At 42.3% G+C, this 26,074-nt stretch overlaps 1 protein-coding gene across 4 annotated transcripts; it reads left to right on the forward strand.

Moving 5' to 3' along the window:
* The first annotated feature begins 728 nt into the window (after nucleotides 1-728).
* Nucleotides 729-26,074, forward strand: FMO1 (flavin containing dimethylaniline monoxygenase 1). 4 transcript variants are annotated; one of them, XM_078441147.2, is made up of 8 exons: nucleotides 729-889; nucleotides 9,657-9,845; nucleotides 13,108-13,270; nucleotides 17,920-18,062; nucleotides 20,299-20,498; nucleotides 21,135-21,697; nucleotides 22,215-22,287; nucleotides 24,789-26,074. In XM_078441147.2, the coding sequence occupies exons 1-8, from the start codon at nucleotides 758-760 to the stop codon at nucleotides 25,129-25,131; spliced, it is 1,806 nt and encodes a 601-aa protein (XP_078297273.2). In that variant the 5' UTR covers nucleotides 729-757; the 3' UTR covers nucleotides 25,132-26,074. The 4 variants fall into 4 exon arrangements, with proteins under 4 accessions (XP_078297273.2, XP_078297274.2, XP_060499481.2 ...); XM_060643497.3 differs by having other exon boundaries at nucleotides 730-889; nucleotides 21,342-21,697; XM_078441148.2 differs by lacking the exon at nucleotides 9,657-9,845.

Below are 26,074 nucleotides of genomic sequence, written 5' to 3' on the forward strand. Positions count from 1 at the left end.
CCGTGGCACCTGCAGTGGCCACAGGTCTTGGCTTCCAGCCCCAACTCCGCTCCACCACTGCCATGTGGCCTTGTCTCATGCCACCACGCTAATCTGACCTCCAGTTTCATGTTTATTTAAAAAATATGTTAGGGGCACCTGGGTGGCCAGTCAGTTAAGCTTCCAACTATCGATTTCAGCTCAGGTCATGATCTCACGACTTGTGAGATCGAGCCCCACATCGGGCTCTGCACTGACACTTGGGATTCTCTCTCTCTCTCCCTTCCCTGCTTGTGTGCTCATGCTTGCATGCTCTCTCTCTCTCTCTCTCTCTCTCTCTCTCTCAAAATAAATACATAAACTTAAAAAACAAAACGTTTGACCAGGTGATTCTTTCTGGTCTACTACTCTATGCCATTCTGGGACCCATGAAGGGAGGCCGGAGGCAGCAGCCCCATCCTGAATGCAAAACTCTCCACGAGAGGGTCTAATTTCAGCCACTCTGCCAGAAGCCACAGTCTTGGCAACAAATGTGCTAACATCAGGCACGAGCTCCGAGTGTAGGCGCAGGGACTTACGAGCACAGGGTTAAACCAGGGACCTGAACATTTCTCTTTTTGCACTCACAACACCAGAGGCCAGCCACAGAGGGATCAAATGGAGCAAATTTCTTAACCTCTCCGGTTCTTTTTCCTGGTTGGCTAGAGCAGCCAAGCTGGGGTGGGGCTTTCACTTGTGAATAAAAGGCTCAGTTTTGCTTTCCCCTGCACCAGGGAACATGGCCAAGCGAGTTGCGATTGTGGGAGCCGGGGTCAGTGGCCTGGCCTCCATCAAGTGCTGCCTGGAGGAAGGCCTGGAGCCCACATGCTTTGAGAGGAGTGACGACCTCGGGGGGCTGTGGAGGTTCACCGTAAGTAGGGGTCTCAGCAGCTGTGCGATGTGTCTAATGGATAAGGCTCGAGGGTGTGAAAGCATTTCTCCCAAGGCTGCTCTGGGGCGGGGGGATGAGTTAGAAGCATCTGCTGAACAGGGGCCAGGAGGGTTAATGAAATTGTTAAAAGAAAGAAGCAGGACACAGCCTGAGCTTGGGTGGGGAGTGTGGAAGCAACCCTACAAACTTTATCTAAAGCCAAGAGGAAGGAAGATGCCCACAAAGGGTGGGAGAGAATGCAGTGGCTGGGACAGCCAGGAAAGCCCGGAACAAGGGGAGCAGGAGCCGGGGGGGGGGGGGGGGGGGGGGTGTGAAGTGAGGCCAGAGGCTGTAGTGTTTGGGGCAAGCATATGAACCGAGCAGCACAGGGATGCTGGCCTCCACCTGCTGGGCAGAACTGCTCACCTTCTTTTTTCCCCAGTCCTGCTGCCCCTGATGTGAAACAGCACAGGGCTCGCTGGATGATGAGTTCTACACGCAAGGTGCTGCTGTCCAAGCAATGCCAATCTATGCCAAGAACAACCAAAAGTAAAGAATGTGAGTTAGGAGACTTTTTTCCCTGAGGCAAAGAAAGTAATATCCTCAAGTCTCAGCAGGGCTACCGTCCAGACTGGAGAGGAGAACGGGGTGAGGAAGGAGAAGAGGGGACTCTACAGCCCACCCTTGACTGGCCTGGGCCAAAGGGGATCGCAGGGGCACTGCTGGGGCCACTGAAACCCTTTGAGTCCTGTGGCTGGGCAGGGAAGCATTTGCATTACAGTTCCCAAGCCTCCTCCTGGCCCTCCTTCTCTAGAGCTTTAAACATGCTGATGAGAAAGCTGTCGGGAATAGTGAAAAGGAGCAAGGTGTCAGACGTCCGGGCCTCAGAGCCCATAAGGGGCTAAGAGAAAGATGTGGCACTCCTCTACCCTAGAAGAATGGAATTTGGAACTGGAATAAAGGATTTCCTAACTCTGTGAGCAAAGCTCCCCAGAGGCCAAGGCTGCTGGTTAGTTGCAGTTCTCCTAGCATAGGTCCGCTTGGCCCACATAAAGAACTGCAGGTGTTGAAATGTGACCGTCGATACATAGAAACCTCCTCCGAAGGCGCTAAGTGAAAGAGCACATCTGTTCCCATGTTTCAAAGTGCACACTTTCCATTAGGACAGCAGAAACCTAACACCCCTGCTGTACCTCTCCCCTCCTGTGCCCACTGAAGACCTTGCTAGTCAAGCATGATACACTTCCCCTGATAAGCCTCAGAATCCTTCTTAACACATACTCCAGATAAAGAGGATTAATCTATCACAGCTGGGAGTTGGCTTGCAAGATGAAAGTTCCCAGTTAAAAGGATAAATGGCAGAATTTCAGTCAAAGCAAAGGTGAGTCCAGAAAGAAAAAAAAAAAAAAGCCCAGAGACCTGAGGATGCTGGACAAAAAAAAAAAAAAAAAAAAAAAAAAAAAAAAAATGCACTTTATATAGGTCACAGACACTTAATTATTCACATGTAAAAATCACTGATCTAAGAATCAAGAGAAATGAGTTCCAGATCCAGCTGTGCCCAACTGGTCGTGTGACTTGGGCAGGTCAAACACCTATGCATGAGCACCGTGGAGGACACAGAAATGAGAATAATACATCAAACCCCCAGGCTGCTGCCGGGGTAATGAGAAGAGAGTAGGATCCTACAAATTAGACACAGTGCTGTGGGTATTTAAATGAGGTCAGGATTGTATCCACTGGAGGAAAGTCAGGGAAGGCTTCATGGGGGAGACGGTGTGCGATGGAAAGATTTCAACAGGCAGACGAGACTGAGTGGGAGATTACAGGGAGGAAACCAGTAAAGAAAAGGTACTGAGCAGGCTTGGAAAATAAAAATAGCTCATTGGTGTACGTGGCATGCGTAAGAAATAATGGGAGGGGATGAGGGTGGCTGAATTTTCTGGCAAGGTATTATTTAGAAAGCAATCGATAATGAGGAACGCAATAAAGGAGGTACTTTTTATTAGTGTATCGATTTGCTTATGTTGGCATGATGGGAAGACCCAGACATGTTTACAGGCAAAGAGAAGCTACCTGGACAGGGGAGGTAGGGGGGTGGGGGGGACTATTGATTACTTGAGCCCAAACTAGAACAAGATCCTACAGACAAGGGAAGGAGTGTCATTGTAGGTCCAGCAGAAGGGTTTGCCTCGGAAAGGTGGAGAGGCCTCGATTCCATCAGGAAAATACGGCCTCTGTGGAGGATAAAGGAGAGGGAGTGGGGAAGGGAGGAGGGAAGTAAGAAAAATAGAGAAGGTCAGGGAAATCTATCTCGAAGCACATGATAGGGCACCGAAAGGATGGCAAAGAGGATAATACAGCAGAAGTAGCCCAAGTAACAAGTCCTTCCAGCCCCACTGCTTTCTGTCTTCAATGAGAACACAGAACCAATTTGAAATATAGATAAAAGCTCGGGGACTGGGAGCCAGGAAAACCACCCCACCTTCATTCAGCAGCCCTCTTTTGACACAGTGGCCTCTTGAGATAACTGTACCACCTTGAGATTTCTCGAAAGCCTGAGAGAAAATCCCTAAACTAAGGTGCCCTTAAAGGGACCTTTCAGCTCCAACATGCTACGAGCCTTCTGAGTCTTTCTAGAGGCATCCCACTCTCCTCCTACCTCAGCGCACGTGCACATCCGCACACAGGCTTGGTTACAGGGTGTCTCTGTCTCTGCACTCAAAGCAAGTGGCCAACTCAAAACTTGCAGATTAAAGTGTCTGCTCCAGGGTGCTGGACTCTTGATTTCCGCTCAGGTCAGGATCCCAGGGTCGTGGGACTGAGCCCCATGTCAGGCTCCACGCTTAGCATGGAGCCTGCTTGGGATTCTTTGTCTCTCTTCCTCTGGCCCCTCTCCCCTGCTCTGTCTCTCTAAAATATAAATAAATAAATAAATAAATAAATAAATAAATAAATAAATAATAAAATTTTAAAATGAAAAAAATAAAGTGCTCGACCAAGGGCTGTGCTTACCAGAAAGCCCATAGGGGATCCTTAGTACCCCTTCTGGGCATCGGGGATCACCGGGCAAAAATGGACAAGCCATCTGCAGAAACCCAAGAAAACACATATGGAGACTGCCTCCATTTCCAAATAGGGAGACACCCCCAAAGATTATAGAGATTAGAAACCACTGTGCTTAATTTGACACTCAGACACCCATGACTCTGACCTCTTCCAGCTACCATAGCCTCAAGCAAAGAGGAAACAAAGGTCGCAATGGAAAAGAAATGGCATCATTCCTTGGGGTGGGAGAGAGGTGGTGATCTTTAATGAGAAATAAATTGGTAATAATTGGGATACGTTGGTAAAGAGCCCACTTCTGTCCACTAACTCAAGTGGGGGCAAGCGAGATTTATGGAAAGTCTATCTTACAACCAATTCTCTTAGGCTCCTAAGAGGGAAGGGAGGCTTAGGGCAGTAACACCATAGGTTGATTACTTCAATTATAAAGTAACATTGAAATAAAATGTGAGGAATTGTCCCATCACTCAAAATGAATTTTACTCAGAGAATTTTAGTATAGGAAGGGATCTTAAGGGATAGCCTTCCTATAGAACCACACTGACATTATCTAGAGGAAATTATACTATACTGGTAGAAACACATTCGGCTTCATCCTTCACATCCCTGAAACATATTCCAGGGCCTACTAACCCTCCCAGAATGATGTTCTGGCCTCCAGTGAGACTCCAACTCTCGCTAGGGAAAGGAGGAGACAAAGAAAAACGGATTCTGGCTGCTCAAAGGAGAGGAAAAGAAGGCAGTAATTGTTCTTGGAGAGCAAGAGGTATGAATGTCCTGTACAGAGAGGATGTCTCTATTTGGGAGTGACTTTTATTATCATTTTACATTTATTTTTAATATGAGACAGGAGAGACATCTGAACTGTCAAAGCTTTCTTCCCATCACCTATTATCCTCTCTGAAGGACACAAAGCTTCAGAAAGTAAATCTCCATAATAATCATGGAGGAATAATATGAGTAACAGTTAACATTTATTGAGAGCTTAGCAGACACTATCCTAAACACATTACAGCTATCGTTTCAGTTTATCCTAGGGGATGTACACTATTATTATAATACCTATTTATAGCTGAGGAAACTGACTCGATTTCAGCATAGGTCATGATCTCAAGGTTTGGGAGTTTCAGTTTGAGCCCCGCCCCGCCCCCCCCCCCCCCCCCACTCCTCCCGGTTCTGCACTGACAGTGGGGAGCCTGCTTAGGATTCTCTTTCTCCATCTCTCTCTGCCCCTCCCCTGCTTCTGTGCGTGCTTTCTCTCTCTTTCTGTCTTTCTCTCTCTCTTTCTCAAAAATAAATAAACTTTAAAAAAGAAAATTCCCAAGATTACCCAGATAAAACTGTAGAGCTTGAAGATGAACCTAGGCAGTCTGGGTCTGGGTCTGTGCTGTCGAGAACTGTACTTCATGCATTTCCAGAGTCTGGCTCAAGAATGAGAGCATGTAAATTCTGGACGGTTCAGGGAGTCCCACCCAAGTGTCTTAGCAGATGACTGTGACCTTTCCAGTCATTACATTGCAGGACCAAAGTAGACCGGGAAGCCAGAACCGCTCAGTGCATGCTCTTAGCCTTTGCTCTCTGTCCCCGTCCATCCCTCCTCCCCTCCCACTTTTCCCTTCAAAACAAAAATCTTTCCCCTACATGGCCCCACCAATTCGTGAGGCACGTGACTTGGAGCACCAGGGCAATTGGCAGACCCACACAGGGACAATGCCAAGAGTGTCTACAGCTGGAGGTCCCAACAGGACCTGGGAATCACTGGGGCAAACACAGGACGGCAGGTGGCAGGAGCCGCATACAGAAGTACTCTCTGTCTGTTTCTAGGAGGAACAATCAGTGGGAAGAAAGAAAAGAGCAAAGAGTTGGTCTTGGATTCCGCCCTAAGGGCTAAGTTTCCCTCTAAACTATAGCGCCTCCTTGGCTAACATCTGTGATACATTGTTTCAAGATAGGCCTCAGGTTTTCCGGGAAGACTCTCTTCTCCCTGCCTTTACAATTATCTCCCAGAGTTTTACAAGACAGCATTTTTTTCTATTTATATTTCTTTGTTCATCTGTTCGAAGGTCCCCTTAATACATGGTTCCTGGCTTATGCGACTCCACTGAGCCCCATTACTCTCTGCTGTTTAAATGTGCCATTCCAACATACGGAAAAAATTTTTGAGCCATTTTTATGGAAATCTTTACAACATGTATTATGCACATCTCTTCCCCTATTAAAACAGTATATATTCCTAATTTACCCTTTTATTATTGTTAACTAGAAATTGCCAGTATTAACCAAGTATGATTCACTATGTGATGTTTTCAGATGCTAGAGAAAAGTGAGGGAGCTTTGGCCTAATTGACCCCAAAACATTCATAACTGATGTTTCTCTTATTGTAGTATAGCTTCTTCCCCGGCTGTTTGCTCTCACTGCTCCACATTACATCTCTTTATAGCTGTTCCTATTCTCTTTTTTTCCTGTAACCCAGAGGAAGCATCACTTTTAATTAAATAAAACCAACACTAAATTTTGTTCTAATAGCTGGCTTCAACTTTAAAGCTCTGCTATTCAATAAAGTAGCCACTGTCTGCATGTAACTATGGAATTGGTTCATATTGGAATTGGTTCACTAAAAACTTGAATTTTTTATTTCACTTAATTGTAATTAATTTTAATTTTAAAACCAATACTCAGTTCAGTTACTGGAGTGTTTTTAAGCATATTTGCTAACAGTTTGGGTATGTGAATCCCCTTTTTCCAATAAAAATTTGGCATTTGAATTGAGAAGTATAAAATATACACTAAGGGGCACCTGGGCGGCTCAGGTGAGTTGAGTATCTGACTCTTGATTTTAGCTCAGGTCATGATCCCAGGGTTGTGGAATGAGTCCTGCATAGAGAGCTCCACACTGAGCTTGGAGCCTGCTTGTGGTTCTCTCACTCTCTCTCTCTCTCTCTCTCTCTCTCTCTCTCTGTCTCTCTCTCTCTCTCCCTCTCCCTCCCATGGCCTCTCTCCCCTGCTCATGCTCTCTCTCTCTCTCTCTAAAAATAACAAATCTTTTAAATGAATTCTTTAAAAAGAGAAAAATAAATTTTTAAACAAATAAATAAAATATACACTGATATTTGAAAGACTTGCTATGAGTAAAAGAATGTAATCTACTTCATTAGTAATATTTATAGTGATTACGTGTTGAAAGTATAAAATTTGACATATGTTGAGTTAAATAAAATATACTGTTAAAATTAATTTCACCTGGCTCTTTCTACCTTTTTAAATATGACTGCCAGAAAATTTTAAAGAGCATAAGTGGCCTCCACCAAATTCCACTTTGGTAGGACTGCTCCAAAGTGTTGTTACTCAAAGTATGGTCTGTGCCCAACAGCATCTGCAGGGGAATTTGTTAGAAATACAGAATCTCAAGTTCACCCAGACCTACTGAATCAGCATCTACATACGAGTAAGATTCCCCAGGTGATTCTTTTTTTTTTTTTTTTCTTTAATGTTTATTTATTTATTTTGAGAGAGAAAGAGAGAGGGGGAGAAGAGGAAGAGACAGAGAATCCCAAGCAGGCTCTCACAAGCCATGAGATCATGACCTGAGCCAAAATCAAGAGTCGGGCACTTAACCAACTGAGCCACCCAGGTACCCCCAGTTATCTTTCAATGAAAGAAAATCATGACAAATTTTATGCACTTCTGGCTAACAGTTTTCAAACTAACCTTAAAACATCAGTGATCCATGACTCGCACACAGTTCGAACCCCAGGCCACTCATCACACGAGTTAAGGCAACACTGAGACTGATCTAAGTCCCATTCAACACATAGAAGTCCACGTGCTTGGATATTGAGCAATGGTGAAGTATTGCTAGTAAAGTTTCCAGATGCTTACTCTCAATTCCTGTACTTGTCATAGAGGATTAACAAAGAATCCAGTTCCATATTGCTCGCCGAGCAATACGTCTTTGAGCAACAGTGCTTTAGATCTGCCTGCAGAATAAAAGATCAGGATTTAAATAGTCATCTTTCTCAGAAGTCTTTAGATTCCAGGTTTCTAGATTTATGCTGTATAAATGAGACTGGCAGAGCTGAGGCCCCAGACAAACAAGATACAGCTTGCTCCTTAGTTGATGAGATCAGTAACATTAATTCAAACCACAAAGACATGTTTATAAGTTTATTCTCTGTGCTCACTATACCTTTCCCTTTGAGGGAACGAAGTGAGCCCTTCTCCATAGGGGAGGCTTACATTCGTCTTTCCACTTGTTCACACAAACAAAATAATTTTTGCTTCACAGAGAACAAAAAAAAAAAAAAAAAAAAAAACTGTAGATATCCAAAATGGTAAATAATATTAAAATACTAAGGACCACATTCCCATTAAAATCAGAACAATCCTCCATAATACATTCAAAACACAGAGGCAATGTATATTAAAGACTGAATATACCAAAAGTGCTTATTACTCAACCTGGTTGTAGTTGTCTGAGACACTGACATGTGCTAGTTATTCATGTCAAAACTAGGAGTGGGAAATTAGCGTTTCACTAAGTGCACAGTTGTCCATTCTGAAAACCTTTGACGTGCTTCTTCTCCCAAGTCCTAAATCCAAACAAATTCCCTATGCTGCGCATTCTGACTTACTGCTACCTCACAAATCTCGCCTCTCTGTGGCAACCGCCATTGCCTCTGCTCGGGCTGCCATTAGCAATCAAGTGGATTTGTGTTTTAGGCTCTTCACTGGCCTCCTTCCTTCTTTTCCAGACTTCCTATTTCTTTTGTAGAACTGGAATTATCTTTCCAAAATTTAATATGAATCACTTCCACATAAAAACTCAGAAGACTGCCATAACCTTCCTATAAAATGCAAATTCCTTAACTTTAGATGCAGAGTCCTTCAATAATCTGAACCCTCTTCTCCGTGATTCTTTCAACAATACCCTGGGAAACCAAACTACCTAGCGATTGTCCATCATCCAGATAGTACTTCTGGCTCTGGTCTATTTCCATATTTTCCTACATTTTGAAGTGATGCCATATCAATCTGGACAAGGGAGTTCATCCTGGGTTTATTTGTTAACATGTAGTGAATGAAATAGTAATTCTGATCATAAAATTAAGTATTCAGTGTTCACCCTATCTCAAGTGCAGGGTAACAAATCCCATTAGGAAGGGTTACCTTGGGGGACTCCTGGGAGGGCTCAGTCGGTTAAGCGACCGACCCTCAATTTTGGCTCAGGTCCTGATCTCATGGTTCATGAGTTCCAGCCCCACCTCAGGCTCTGTGCTGACAGCACAGAACCTGCTTGAGATTCTGTCTCTCCCTCTCTCCTCTCTCTGCCCCTCTTCCCATCTCAAAATAAATAAATAAACTTAAAAACAAACAAAAAAAGAAATGTCAATCTTGGAGTGCCTGGGTGGCTCAGTTGGTTAAGCATCCTACTCTTGATCTCAGCTCAGGTCCTGATCTCAGGGTCATGAGTTCAAGCTCCATGCTTTAAATTAAAGAAAAAAGAAGAAAAAGAAAGAAAGAAAGAAAGAAAGAAAGAAAGAAAGAAAGAAAGAAAGAAAGAAAGAAAAGGAAATAAAAAGATAAAGGGTAACCTTAATCTTTGTCAATATTTGAAATGTCTAAAAATCAATATCCATTTCATGCGTGTGCACACACATGCACAAATGCAAACACACTCATGTGCGTGTACCGTTTGTACAGGAACATGTTGAAGAAGGAAGAGCCAGCCTCTACAGGTCTGTGGTTTCCAACAGCTGCAAGGAGATGTCTTGTTACTCAGACTTTCCTTTCCCAGAAGATTATCCAAACTATGTGCCAAATTCTCAATTCCTGGAATATCTCAAAATGTATGCAAACCGGTTCAACCTTCTGAAACACATTCAGTTCAAGGTAAGACACAAAACATGAGTTAGTAGTCAGGAAGTATTTCCTACCAATTTCCTATTTCTCTCCATAGACTAGCCCTTGGTTCTGCAGATGAGATCATGAACTGGCGAGATTGTTGACAGCTGGCTGGATTCCTTTTCCCCTTGTACTCATACCCACCCACCCCCGCTGCCTTAAGTAAATCTGGAGGTGGAAATGGATACTTTCAGTAAGGATTCACATGAATAAATTTTTAGTTTGCAATAATTTCACCCAAGTACCCAAAGGGACCTAAAAATATCAGGCCACATTCTCAGCTCGGAACAAATGCACATAGTGACACTGATGACTTCTACCCATACCTAGGCACTCTCCTCTGGGCTATCCCTCTATAGGAATAAGCATGTGCAGGGGCCCACACATAAGAGAACCCCACGATCTGAAGGAAATCTTTTCTAGATATCCTTGGGAATAGAAAGATCTTTGAATATTGTTCTTTATAGAGGCCTTACCACCTCCCTTCCCATTTCCAAGAACAGAGACAGGAAGAAGGTAGAAGGATGGGGACAAATAGATCTTCTTTTTTTCCCCTCTCCAAGAAACATGAAAAATCCACATGTTTTCTTTCTCCTCTCTTCCCCTCTCCCTACTACAGATGGGGATAGTAAGGAATTCCTAGGGAATTGAAAACAACATGAATGACCAACACTAGTAGCAAATAAGATTCATATTCACAACCTTAAAAGCACTGATAAAAATGAAACCACTATCTTGAAGAGATATCTACACCACCATGTTCACTGCAGCATTATTTTCAATAGTCAAGACATGGTAACAACCTAAGTGTCCATCGATGGGCACATGCATAAAGAACGCATAAGGGAAATGTGGCACACACATACACACATACTGGAATGTTATTCAGCCACAAAAAAAGAAGGAAATCCTGCCACTTGCAACAACATGGGTGGACCTATAGGGTATTATACTAAGTGAAATAAGTCAGACAAAGACACAGACTGTAGGATCTCACTTGTATGTGAAATCTAAAAAAAAAAAAAAAAAAAAAAAAATCAACTCATATAAACAGAACAGATTGGTGGTTACCAGAGGTGAAGAGTAGGGACTGGGGAAATGGGTTAAGGTTCTCTAAAGGTACAGACTTCCAGTTGTAAGGTAAATCCGTTCCAGGAATATAATGCACAGCATGCTGAATATAGTTAACTCTATTGTGTTGTATATTTGTAAGTTGCTAAGAGAGTAGATCTTACGAGTTGTCATCACAAGACAAAAAATTATAACTATGTGAGGTGATGGATGTGAGCTAAACTTATTGTTTATTATAATTATTTTGCAGTATATACATATATCAGATCATTATGTCGTATACCTTAAACTTATACAATGTTATATGCCAATTATATCTCAAATAAACTGGATAAAAATTTTTAAAAAAACTTCTAAAGAGTATTTTACCCCACTCCCATATCTTTCAAGGGACACAGTAAAATTGAAACAGTACCATAGTGAATGGGCATAACCCACAGAAGTAGTTTTAATGCATCAGAGCTCCTGAATCTGAAGCATTTTCTTTACTAGGTGCTGCTCCCAGCCTGCTTTAAAATAATTGAAAAAAAAATTTTAATGTTTTATTATTTATTTTTAAGAGAGAGAGAGAGTACAAGAAGAGGAGGGGCAGAGAGACAGGGAGACACAGAATCCAAAGCACGCTCCAGGCTCTGAGCTGTCAGCCCAGAGCCTGACGCAGGGTTCGAACTCACGAACTGCGAGATCATGACCTGAGCCGAAGTTGGATGCTGACTTGACTGGGTGAGCCACCCAGGCCCACCTTGAAAAACTTTAAAGCTAGATGTTCACCAAAGTTTTAAGAGAGTACACACAAGCAGCTATTTATAAGAGATTTCTTTCCTCTCTGTGCATTCCAAGTTTTTAATTAGAAACATTTCTTATTTTTAAGTTGAAAGTAAATTCTACTTTGAAATTAATTTTTAATTAACTGAAAATTTATATTTAAAAAAAGGAAGAGTTACTAATACAAATGTTGAAATCCAATAAGCACTTCAAATATTATAAACCAAATTGTGAACCCATGAGGTAAGACTTGAGACACCTGTCTTCTCTGAAAACTTAAAAGGAAAGAAAAGCAGCAAAGTCTCTTGGCCAGTGGAGCATTTATGCTTTTAAACTTGACTTGGGGGGCCGCTGGGTGGCTAAGGTGGTTAAGCATCTGACTCTTGATTTCGGCTCAGATCATGACCTTATGGTTTGTGAAATCAAGCCCCACATCGGGCTCTGCACAGACAGCGCGGAGCTTGCTTGGGATTCTCTCTCCCTCTCTTTCTGCCCCTCCCCTGTGCACACTGTCTCTCTCTGAGTCTCTCAAAATAAATAAACTATAAATAAATAAGTAAATTAATAAATTTGTCTTGTAAATTTATTTTATATATTTTCTGAATCAGAACCTAGCATGCATAAACATATACATACTCTGTTGAAACAAAAAATAGACTGACATGTGGACCACTCCCAGAACATTCAGGCCATCAAGTTAGTACTTATCAATAGCTATCAAGATCTGGGAAAACGTCAACAACATATTCTACAGGACCTTTCATAAGGTAAGATACTTGGGACCAAATTCATATTTCCAATTTATATCATCCATGTTTTTATTAAAGCACAGCTTTATGAGAGATAGACGTAACAGAAAAAAAAAAAAAAATGAAAAAGACTTCAGAAGACCGCGATGCTTGGTTCTATCACTTACTATGAGAATTTGAACAAATCACTCAAAATTTTTGGATCACATCACTTCTCTTAAGTAACCCTGTACAACTCTTAGAATACATCCATCCAGGGGTGCCTGAGTGGCTCAGTCAGTTGAGCATCCAACTTCAGCTCAGGCGGTGATCTCACGGTTGGTGAATTCAAGCCCCACATCCAGCTCTCTGCTGTCAGGGTGGAGCCCGCTTTGGGTCCTCTGTGCCCCTTTCTCTCTGCCCCTCCCCCACTCATATTCTCTCCCTCTCTCTCTCTCCCTCTCTCAATCTCTCTCTCTCTCAAAAATAAATATTTTTTAAAAAGAATACATCCATCCAGAAAATTATGGTTAATCTGATAACTTGATTCTATTTCTAAGTTTATGCTTATTGATTATGTTTAGCCTATGCTCTAGAACATTTGAAATGTCAACTGGTATGTCGGCCAGCAAGCCCTTACTAGCAGCTTGACAACAATTAATTGTGACTATGACTCTTTTTTTCAGACTAAAGTCTGCAGTGTAACAAAATGCCCAGATTTTACTGTCACTGGCCAATGGGAGGTGGTCACTCAGCATGAAGGAAAGCAAGGGTCTGACATCTTTGATGCTGTCATGGTCTGCACTGGTTTTCTTACTGACCCATATTTGCCACTGGACTCTTTCCCAGGTATGGTTTTCTGAACCTGACCTTAATTCGTCTCGTGGGAGCCATCCCAATACTGGCTTGGTCCGGGAATGAATTTCTATGGTTCTTCCATTAAAGAGTTAAAGTTGTAAGGTAACGGGGATCTTTTCTAACCAGCATTTCTGGCCAGTTTTTGACTTTCATTTGTTCCAAACAATTTATAAGTGCCAAGGAGGGGAACAAATTACTTGCAAGCAGTTTTATGCTTCACTGGGGTTCAATGTCCCTCCTTAAGCGATGGGCAACACTCAGAAAGTCTTCTAAGACACTGGATGCTTACAAAGTTGTTAGCCTCAGCAGTAGCACGCAACCAAAGCTGAGTTCAGAGGCCACAAAGGTCGATCAGTGAATAAATTTTTAAAAAAAGTAGTGCGATTTTTGTTCGTTTGTTCCATAGAGGTTTAGCTAGATCAGATGTTTATTTTTTTTATTTATTTATTTTATTTATTTATTTATTTTTTTAATATATGAAATTTACTGTCAAATTGGTTTCCATACAACACCCAGTGCTCATCCCAAAAGGTGCCCTCCTCAATACCCATCACCCACCCTACCCTCCCTCCCACCCCCCTAGATCAGACGTTTATAGCACTGGGTCAGTAGTCAACAGAGAAAAGAATCTTAGAAGGCAAGTTAAGTCATCTTTGAGTCCCAGTTTCCTTATCTGGTTTTTGCAAATATGATTCATGTTAATCTATGTCAAATTTCCATTGGAGTACAATGCAGAGGGAATAAAAAACACAATGATTTGGTTTATTTTATCCACAGTAAGTTTTCAAGAAGTTAAAACTTTAGGAAATTTTTCTCTTCATCATCTAAATATGACTTGGAGTGATCTCAAGTCTCGTCTTACGATAAACTCACACACCTCCCATGCCCCAAGAGCTTATGCAAGTCCGGCCAAGTTAGGACGAAGCACATCCTGAAAACTGCCGTGGAATTGAATCTTGAATCAAAAAGCCCCAAGTCCACGATATAAGGAACTATTCCCCAACATCCCTGAGAGAGGATCAATAGCCACCCCACAAGACAACCCAATCCTTTCTCGGCTCTTGTCCACGGAGAAAATCCCTAAGTAGGCAAGCCCCTCCAAACTCCTAGGAGGGAGTGCCTGGTACTAGATCACCCTAAGAATCCAGAAAGTTCCGTGACAAAGAGAATACGCTGAATTTATTTGGCACCAATAGCGCCAAATTACACAAAGTGCTAAAAATACAGGGGTGGATATGACAACATGTAGCCTGTCTGGAAGGAATGAAAAGAGTTTTATAGGAGTCCAGCAGAGGAATCACAGTCTACACATGACCTGCAAATGATACAAATGCTTATTTTACAACAACTCACGTACATCCATTGGTGCTGGGTCTGCCCTCCAGACGTCATTCAAGTCAGGTCAGATTAGGATAAGGTGTACCCAGAAAGCAGCTGAACCAGTGTCCTCAATTTGAATAGGATGGCTTGAGACCCAGGAGGTACAGATTCTAGGCTACACAGCTAACAAGCTATACAACCTTGGGCCTTCCGGTTAACCTTTCTAAGCCTCTGGGGTTTTGCCCATAAATTGACCACCTTATCCAACAGCATACACCACAAATCAAGCAAACAGAGCTCTATGGGACTTGCAGACCTTTTCAATATCTCACCGGCTACTACCAATTGGCCATTTGAAATCCCTGGGTAGGTAACCATTAAGGAGCTTTTGAGTTCCAAGGTTTTGTGACATTAGACTTGAAAAAGAGTCCTCGAAATCTCACAAACTCTCTCTCTGCCTCACAACAGACTTACTTAGTCTGTACATAATTCCTGGGGTCATCATTAACTATTAGAAAAATTCAGATTTACTGAAGACATTTGAAAAGATGTGTCTGGAGGTACATTGTTCTTGTTTGTTTGTTTGTTTGTTTGTTTTGAGAGAGAGCGAGAGCACAAGCAGGGAAGGGGCAGCAAGAGACAGAGAATCCCAAGCAGGCTCCACGCCATCAGCGCAGAACCTGACGTGGGACTTGATCCCACAAACCATGAGATCATGACCTGAGCCAAAATCAAGAGTCAGACGCTCAACAGACTGAGTCACTGAGGCACCCCTGGAGGCACATTGTCTGGAGTCAATTCCAAAGATGTTCCAAAAAGTCTTAGTAAAAATAATAGGTATCACAGAATAAATGTACAACCTCCCAAAATAACTACTTGTAATCAATCATTCAGATATATACACTCTGGTGTGTTTACTAACACAACCACATTCACCTAAAAAAAGTGCCTGCTCTATCCTCCTGTGATAAAAGGGGGGAAAATATTAGTGTGATAGGTGACTCAGACACAGTCTCATTTTTGTTCATTTCTGATCCAAAAGACCCTGATCTGGAGAAAAATCTAAGGTAATTTAGCATCCAGGGATAATAATTCTATGATTCTCCTTAAACTTGCCTAGCTCTTCCTTTTCAACCATTCTCTGATCTGTGATGAGTCCTGTCTGAATTAATATTTGAACTTGGCTGCACAATTATTAAATTCTAAGTGCTCGGGATTGTGGTGGGTTTTAACTGAGATTCATGTCAGATTTCTAATGTTTCAAGGTGAACTAAGGGTGAACCAAACCTTGATGAGGCTATTTGCCATAAGCATCGATATTTATCCCCTGAGAATCTAGGTGTCTTATCACTTTTCCTGGGAAAAAAAAAAAAGGTTCTTTGTACAGCACCTCTTAACTTTTGTGTTATGCAACCCTGAGAGTATTTTCCAAAACTCTCCATTCACATTTAATGTTTCAGTGAGACATTTGGCATCAACCGCCTGAGATATCCTTTCTGGTTAGAACAGTAGAGCTAAACCCAGCGTGGCGAACATGATCCCTTTTTCTCAGAGCCAACTCTTGCTGCCTCAGCAAACTCAGTCTGCGTTATAGTCGGTCACCAAGGTGAGCTATCGGTGAACTTCCCCAGCCAACATGGATCTTTTCGAATAGGAACCACATTTTGTTTATCTTATTTCTCTTATCAACTCAGCCCAGGTCCAAGCACATAAATGCCAAAAACAGTTTGCTGAAAAGAGTGGAGGCGCTGACTCATAGTTCCCTTTAACTTCTCTGCTCTTGCTCCTTGCTTGGGAGAAGCTCTAGATAGTCAAATATTAGTAAATGGAACAAACTAATTCTATCGCTGATTTCCATCAACTTTAAAATTGGTAATGATGGCTTGGGAATGCAAGCTGGTGCAGCCACTCTGGAAAACAGTATGGAGGTTCCTCAAAAAACTAAAAATAGAACTACCCTACGACCCAGCAATGGCACTACTAGGCATTTATCCACGGGATACAGGTGTGCTGTTTCGAAGGGACACATGCACCCCCATGTTTATAGCAGCACTATCAACAATACCCAAAGTATGGAAAGAGCCCAAATGTCCATCAATGGGTGAATGGATAAAGAGGATGTGGTGTATACACACACACACACACACACACACACACACACACACACACACACACACAATGGAGGATTCCTCGGCAATCAAAAAGAATGAAATCTTGCCATTTGCAACTACGTGGATGGAACTGGAGGGGATTATGCTAACTGAAATTAGTCAGTCAGAGAAAGACAAAAGTCATATGACTTCACTCATATGAGGACTTTCAGAGACAAAACAGATGAACATAAGGGAAGGGAAACAAAAATAATACAAAAACAGGGAGGGGGACAAGACAGAAGAGACTCATAAATATGGAGAACAAACAGAGGGTTACTGGAGGGGTTGTGGGAGGGGGGATGGGCTAAATGGGTCAGGGGCACTAAGGAATGTACTCCTGAAATCACTGTTGCACTATATGCTAACTAATTTGGATGTAAATTTAAAAAAATTAAAAATTAAATTAAAAAAATAAATAGGGGCGCCTGGGTGGCTCAGTTGGTTAAGCCTCTGACTTCAGCTCAGGTCATGATCTCACAATTCAGGAGTTCAAGCCCCGTGTCAGGCTCTGTGCTGATGGCTTAGAGCCTGGAGCCTGCTTTGGATTCTGTGTCTCCTCTCTCTGCCCCTCCCCTGCTCATGCTCTGTCTCTCTCTGTCTTAAAAATAAATTTAAAAAAAAAATTAAATAAATAAATAAATAAAATTGGTAATAATGGCTTAATTAATCTTTATGCCATGATATTTCAACTTAGTAGCAAATAAACCCAGAGGCCTATCTAGTGAGATGGAATAAGTACCTCCATTAAATAAATAATCACTCATTTCTGTGTCTTACAAAGTCATGTATTCACATTTTGGATTTTCTTAAAATTGAGCATGCTATTAAAAACAACCAAAATAATCCATCAAAAGGATATTATTTTTTTTAATTTTTTACGGTTATTTATTTTTGAGAGAAAGACAGAGACAGAGCACGAGTAGGGGAGGGGCAGAAAGAGAGGGAGACACAGAATCTGAAGGAGGCTCCAGGCTCTGAGCGGTCAGCACAGAGCCTAACATGGGGCTCGAACCCACGAACAGTGAGATCGTGACCTGAGCCAAAGTCAAATGCTCAACCGACTGAGCCACCCAGGCGCCCCAATCAAAGGGATATTATTAATGGAGCAATACATGTTTCGTTTACTGATCCTATAAAATTCTTCATTTGACTTTCTTTTTTCTATAGGTATAAATACCTTTAAAGGCCAGTACTTTCATAGCCGACAGTATAAATACCCAAATATATTTAAGGACAAGAGAGTCCTTGTGGTTGGAATGGGGAATTCGGGCACAGACATTGCTGTGGAGGCCAGCCACCTGGCAGAAAAGGTACCCTGATGTTACCTAATGAAAAACTGTAGCTTAAGATGCATGCCTCAGCCAAACAGTGACAAAAGATGAAAGTAATAAAAATGCCTAAAATACACACACATACAAAAAAAACAGATTTTTTAATTTTATTTTTTTAATGTTTGTTTGTTTATTTATTTATTTGAGAGAGAGAGCGAGCAGGGGAGGGGCAGAGAGAGAGGGAGAGAGAGTCTCTGTGCTGTTAGCAGAGGAGGCAGATCTGAGAAAGCACAGGCCATGCTTAATCACTTTGTGAAACAACAGAAGCTAGAAAAGCTATTCTGGCTCCTCAATCCTGCCAAAATGTACGGGGAAACTCTTTTCACGAAAATAATAAAGTAAAATAAAATAAAAGCAACAAAAGCGAAAATAATGATAATAATAAATTGCAGATGGATTAGCCCTGCTTTATAGAGTTCTCCTTAATCTGGTTCAAATGTGCCATTTCAACTTTATCTCCCACTACTCTGAGCCTTTTCCAATTCCTGTGTTTTTCCCCTTTGCTCATACCACACCCCTCCCTTCAGTGCTCTTTTCCCCTTTATTACAATCCACTTGTACCTCCCCAGCTATGTTGCCCCAACACAGTGATCTCTCCCTAGTAAAGTTTATGTAATAATTGTAATTAACGTTCCTCAGCTGGCACTTGTTAAAAACAAATACATATTAGTTGTTTGTTTCTGATGTGCCAAACGTTGTGCCAGGCACAGCGGGAATCACGGAAAAATACAATAAAAACAAGATTTCTGGGCACCTGGGCGGCTCAGTCAATTAAACATCTGACTTTGGCTCAGGTCATGATCTCAAGGTTCCTGAGTTTGAGTCCCGCATTGGGTGAGTGTGAGTCCCACTTCTCTCTCTCTCTCTCTCTCTCTCTCTCTCTCTCTCTCTCCCCCTCTCTCTTTTCCTCTCTCTCTGCCCCTCACTCACTTGAGCCCTCTCTCTCAAAAAAAAAAAAAAAAAAAAGCAAGATTCTGCCATAATGGAGCATAGAGTTGAGGCGGACACAGATGCCAACTAAATAAGTATAAATAATTAGGTCATGGATACCTGGATGGCTCAATCGGTTAAGTGTCCAACTCTTGATTTCAACTCAGGTCACGATCTCATGGTTTGTGAGTTCAAGCCCCATGTCGGGCTTAACACTGACAGTGCAGACCCTGCTTAGGATTCTCTCTCTTTCCCTCCCTCTTTCTCTGCTCCTCTACCGCTTGTGCTCACACTTGGGTTGTGCACTCTCTCTCTCTTGTTCTTGCTCTATAAATAAATAAATGAATGAATGAATGCAAGAGTGAGGAGTGCCTGGCCGGCTCAATCAGTAGAGCATGCAACTCTTGATCTTGGGGTTGTATGCTCAAGATGCATGTTGGATACAGAGATTACTTAAAAATAAAACCTTTAAAAATAATAATGCAAGAGCAAAAATAGCTATGAAGGAAAAGGATTGGGAATGTGATTTTGATATTCCCTTCGGGAGCTTTCAAAAAACGGATTGATTGGTTGATTGATTTGGAGAGACTTCGCAGTTTGGTGGAGACATCCTGAGAGAAGAGAAAGGAGGTCCTGAAATAAAAATTAACACAGTCCCATCCACTCCGACCCCCACAGGAGACATGTGGGTAGCATATTCTATTTCCATTCATATTATTTCTATCTCTCTTATCATGTGGAAATTTCCAACTCAGTCAGCTGGTGAACTCAAACAGCTAACCTGTTAAAAAAAAAAAAAAGTGTTTTTTAAGGAATTCACCAAAACCAACTGTGTTACTGAAACGTATTGTCAGTTCCAACAGTGGTTTCTATTGAAACTCTTTATAGACAAGATTCACCTGCTGCCACACCTTGTTCTTATGACCTACAATTACCAGCATGCAAAACTGTACCCACCCGCTCGCTGCTTTTTCACGCGAGACTTTGAGCTCGCCCTGGGTTGCCACAGTAGCTCACTCACTGAGGTGTCTGGCACTGTGTCTCGCAGATAATAAGTGCTCAGTTATATGTTCGAAGGCACTTTAATACTCTAAGTGCCCAAACCGTTATCTCAAATGAATAACTTTACCACGGGAGCCGGAGGAGCCAAAACCATCTTGTGGAGGATGTATTTCGAGGGAGGGAGACTTTCGGGCGCTATTCCAATGATGAGACCTCTTGACTCTCTGGCGAAGCCAGCCGGGCTCACTGTGTCAAACTGAGTGGCTTCTTTGACTGCTTCCAGGTGTTCCTCAGCACCACCGGCGGGGCGTGGGTGATCAGTCGAGTCTTCGACTCAGGGTACCCGTGGGACATGGTGTTCACGACTCGGTTTCAGAACATGTTCAGAAATTCTCTCCCAACTCCGATTGTGAACTGGCTGCTGGCGAGAAAGATGAACAGCTGGTTCCATCATGCAAATTACGGCTTGGTACCGGAAGACAGGTAAACGGCGGGTATCTGCTGAGGGCTGTGAGGAAGGAGGAGGCTCTGTGCCTCCACTGGCACAGCCAAACCAGGCAGCAGCACATCATATCGACCGAACGTGAAGGAAAACTTCATCCCAGTGTATTTCCTAATAGCTAGCTATTTTGAGTTCTTGGTAAGTGAAACTAGGTATTGCATCTTGTCAACAACCCTTTTTTAAAGTCTTACTTAATCTTCTTTTTACTGTGGGCGAACCGAGGCTTGGCAAAGTTCAGCCACTTGCCCAAGCTCATGTAGTGATAAGTGAGCTCGATGACCTAGGCAGGTTACGTGGCCCTCAGCTGCAGCGCTCGAAAGACAATGACTTGTCTACGACTCTTTTGGTAGAAGCAACACGCTTGGCTTGTTTCCCCGTGTGGGAAGAATCAAATGTTGTAGTGGCCCCTGCCCATCTCTCCAGCAGCAGTGCCTTCTTGCCCTTGTCAAGACGACCTTGACCTCAGTCTGTACTTAACTCAGTCTGTGTCTGAGTTACAGCCTACAATTTATCCCATTAAGAACAGATGGTTTTACTTTCTCATTGAGTCGGTACAAGGATACTCCATTCCCGGGGTTGGCATCGTAGCCCAGAGATCTCGTCTGATCTTCCTCCAGGTTCCACTCTGGACCAACGTGGATCAGGTGTACCCAAGCCACCACTGAGGGCACACAGCTCCCTACCGAGTGCCACTTCTCCCAAGACTGGCACCTCCTGCCTGGCCAAGGGGAGAGTCCCAGAATGAGGAAGGGAAGGGAAGGAGGTGGAAGGGCCAGCCACACTGGTCACCGGCACATCTCTTCCCTGCCCATGTTTCTCTTTAGGACACAGCTGAGAGAGCCTGTGCTAAATGATGAACTCCCAGGCCGTATCATCACTGGGAAAGTGCTCATCAAGCCAAGCATAAAAGAGGTGAAGGAAAACTCTGTCGTATTTAACAACACCCCAAAGGAAGAGCCCATTGATATCATTGTCTTTGCCACTGGATACACCTTTGCTTTCCCCTTCCTTGATGAGTCCGTAGTGAAAGTCGAAAATGGCCAGGCATCACTGTACAAGTACATCTTCCCTGCACATCTGCCAAAGCCAACCCTGGCTGTTATTGGCCTCATCAAACCCTTGGGCTCCATCATACCCACTGGAGAGACCCAAGCACGATGGGTTGTTCGAGTCCTAAAAGGTACGTGCATGAGAAATTTCAGGGCATATGTTTTCTGTTTACTATGTTATTTTGGATACCAGAAATTTTGAGAGCGTCCCCAGCTCCTATCTCAAACAACAGAATCTTTAAAAGCAGGATTCATTCCATTCTTCATGGAATTACACTCAGAATGAATTTGAGCCATTACCAGCACAAAAGATAAATCGGGGGTCAAAAAAATACAAGTTGTGTCTGTCTGTTGTTTTCACTGAATTAACCGGTTCAATTAAAGTATAAAACTTCAGTCAAGTGACAGAATTCAGTTCTGAGGTTATGTTGTATCAGATAACTAGTGAGATGACCAGATGCTTGTAACTTTTCAGCTGGTAGCATTATTACCAAAAACTTACCATCAACCCTGTAGGCAGCTAATATTTTTGGGAGGAGAACAGATGAGTCGCTGGGTACCAGGAATAAAGATAAGCAGTAATAAAACATCTTCACCCACTAAGCAAGCAGGCCTGAAGTTAAACTGCCTTTTTTGTTTGTTTCACAGGTATAAATAAGTTACCACCGCAAAGTGTCATGATTGAGGAAGTCAATGCAAGAAAAGAAAACAAACCCAGTGGGTGAGTTAACTTAGTTAACTCCTTATGCATCCTTTTGAATCATGACTCAAATTGGTAAAACAATAGCAGAGAGACATGAGGCAGCGCCTGAGATTTAGAGGGGGGGGAAGAACTAGCATAGCCTGTTAAGGAGAGTGGGGAGAAGGGGAACTGAAAAGTTTAAAGGTTCCAAAATCGTCACTTCAGACCATAATTATCTAGCGCCACATGGAGTCTGGATTCTAAACCAAATACAATTAACTCCCATCTACCAGATACATTATTCCACGCCTTTTTCATAATCAGCAGGCAAAGAGTTGTGTTTATCCCCTCTGATGCTAGAAGGGTCTGTTTATTCATTCATTCAACCAATCTGTATTCAACTCTATTGTTTTATTTAGATTCTACTCTAGTCAGGATTCTGCAAACTATGTCCTGCAGGTCAAATCTGCCGACCACTTGAACTTTTATGTTTTTTAAGAGTTGGAATAAAAGAATATTTTGTGATATGTGAAAATTATGAAATTTATTGTTTTAAAATTTTTTTGTTTACTTCTTTTTTGAGAGAGAGTGAGCATGAGCAGGGGAGGGGCAGAGAGAGAGGGAGACACAGAATCCAAAGCAGGCTCCAGGCTCTAAACCACCAGCACAATGCCCCACATGGGGCTTGAACTCACGAACCATGAGATCATGACCCGAGCCGAAGTCAGACGCTTAACCAACTGAGCCACCTAGGTGCCTCATATGAAATTTAAATCACAGTAGCCATACATAAAATTTCATGAGAACCTAACCACACTCATTCATGTACATATTTACATGTAGCTGCTTTTGAGTTGTTGAGATAGAGACCATAACATGGCCCTCAAAGCCTAAAGTACTTACCATCTGACCTTTTGCCAGAATAAGTTTGTTGACCCTGTTCCCTAGAGAAGTTTCCACTTGTTCTCTGCTCTCTGGCTCACACTCAAGGACCAGGGATTACAGAAGGGAAGCAGCAGAAAATAAAGGAGTGTTGGCCTCCCCCCCCCACCCCACCGACTCTCATCCTCACTCCTAACCCAACTAAAACATCTCTGGTTTTGTTTACTGTTAGTCTGTTTTGGGCTTTAATATAAATTATCACTTGAAAAATGCTTTCTGATACCAAAAGAAAGTTTTTAAATCACTGCATTTAGGGGCGCCTGGGTGGCTCAGTCGGTTAAGCGTCCGACTTCAGCTCGGGTCATGATCTCGCGATTCATGAATTCAAGCCCCGCGTCAGGCTTTGTGCTGATGGCTCAGAGCCTGGAGCCTGTTTCAGATTCTGTGTCTCCCTCTCTCTCTGACCCTCCCCCGTTCATGCTCTGTCTCTCTCTGTCTCAAAAATAAATAAACATTAAACAATTTTTAAAAAATAATAATAAATAAATCACTGCATTTAAACATTTTTATCACTGGGGCACATGGGTGGCTCAGTCGGTTGAGTGTCCAACTTCAACTCATGGTCTATGGGTTTGAGCCCTGCTTTAGGCTCTGTGCTGATGGCTCAGAGCCTAGAACCTGCTTTGGAATCTGTGTCTTCCTCTCTTTCTGCTCCTCCCCCAGTCATGGTCTGCCTCTGTCTCTCTCAAAAATAAACAAACATTAAAAAATAATTTTTATTTTTTTATTATTTTTATCTCTTCTCTAATTTAAATATATTTCCAAACTTCATGTTGAGCTATCCTTGTCAAAGTGCTAAATCCCAAAATAACAAAAAACATTTTAGATGCCTCTTTTTCACCCTCAACCTGGAATGTGATTTGATCTCCATTATGGAATTGTGCTATAACATAGATAATTAATTAGAGCTGCACAGTGGAAAAGCTTCTTGTCACATAGGTCAGCTGGTGATTTTAGGACCAACACCAGCATTACAGGAAATTCCACCTTATTGATTCTTGTGGACTTTACATTATATAAATCTAGCAATAACTGAGTTTTAGAAAAATTTAGGAATAGTGAAATTATGTAAATAAATTTTTTTCTAGAAATTCCTAAATATTTGACAAAAGAAGCAGAAAAATACTAGATGCATTTTAAGCATTTGGAGCACCATATGCATAGAGTATCTTGTCAAGGAGCTCATCTTGTATTAAAAAAAAAAAATGCAATGAAACCATTAGACAGCTATGGGCTTGAAGAGAATAATACAAAAACCATTTCAGGGGTGCCTAGTGGCTCAATCAGTCGAGATCTGACTCGTGATTTCGGCTCAGGTCATGATCCCAGGTTCATAGCATCGAGCCCCACATCGGGCTCTGTGCTGAGCATGGAGCCTGCTTGGGATTCTCTCTCTCTCCCCCCCTCTGCCCCTCTCCCCGGCTCCTCTCTCTCTCTGTCTCTGTCTCTGTCTCTCTCTCAAATAAAAAAGAAAAGCAAAAGAGAACATTTCAAATTTTCTAGCATCATTGTTTACTTTTGGCACGTTGACTTGCTCTGGGTTATCATTATTTTATCTTTGTGTCTTTCTCTTTATCCCCCATTTTCCTTTTATAAAGGTTTGGCTTGTGTTACTGCAAAGCTTTACAAGCAGATTATATCACATACATAGATGAACTCCTGACCTACATCAATGCAAAACCCAACCTATTCTCTATGCTCCTGACGGACCCACGCCTGGGCTTGACCATCTTCTTCGGCCCATCCACACCATACCAGTTCCGCTTGACCGGCCCGGGGAAATGGGAAGGAGCCAGAAATGCCATCTTGACCCAGTGGGATCGAACATTCAAAGTCACCAAAACTCGAAGTGTACAAGAATCCCCATCTCCCTTTGCAAGCTTACTTAAACTCTTAAGCCTTCTGGCTTTGCTTATGGCCATTTTCCTAATTTTCCTATAAATAAAAGATTACCCAAATGGCTCGTCAGATGCACACTGTAGATTTACAGTGCTCTGTTCTGCCATTGACACAACATTGCATTCACAGTCATAAGCCATGTGCAAGTGGTGAAAACCACTTCCTGTCCCCTCCTGCCGGTCTTCCTGGGCCTCTCGCGGTTCCACCTACTTCCAGTGCTAGAGGCAGATAACCAAGATTTCTGTGCCTTTGAAGGCTGCTGGAAGGTTCCAGGTTCATTTTACAAGAGAGAGCTATTAAAGACAGCCCTCTGAGCCTTCCTATATCTTTCTCATATAAACTATTTTCACGGGCCTCAACTAAAACTCCCTACTTCATAAAAGATTTGGTTGTACTAAAATAATCCTCTTGTGATATCAGATGATTAAAAATAAAAAGAAAGGAAAAAAAACAACAAAACTGATTGTTTCAAGTGGTCTTTTAACCTCTTTTTTACAAGTTGGGGTAAAGGTAGGGGGAAAGAGATAAGGGGATGAGGTGTCTATTCATAAAGACCATAAAAGAATTGGGGGTTCAGTAAACTCACTGGAATGTTTCTAAAAGAATGTAAAGAAGGTAGAGAAAAACAAATACCATACGATTTCACTTATATATAGAATCTAAAAAACAAAATAAAGAACAAACAAAACAGCAACAAAATCCAGAAACAGACTCACTCATAAATACAGGTGGTTGCCACAGGGACACGGGGTTGGAGGAAGGGACAAAATAGGAGAAGGGGATTAAGAGGCACAAACCTCCAGTTATAAAATAAGTAGGTCATGAGGGTAAAAAGTACAGGATGGGGACTGTAGTCAGTAATATTATAACAACTTTGTATGCTGACAGACATAACTGTAACTACGTTTATGGTGAGCATTTTGCAACGTATGTAATCATCGAATCACTATGTTGAAAGATAATTTCTTAATAAAAGTAAAGGGAT

Source organism: Panthera onca, chromosome F1 (assembly GCF_046562875.1).
Source record: "Panthera onca isolate mPanOnc1 chromosome F1, mPanOnc1 haplotype 2, whole genome shotgun sequence".
Taxonomy (NCBI): Eukaryota; Metazoa; Chordata; class Mammalia; order Carnivora; family Felidae; genus Panthera; species Panthera onca.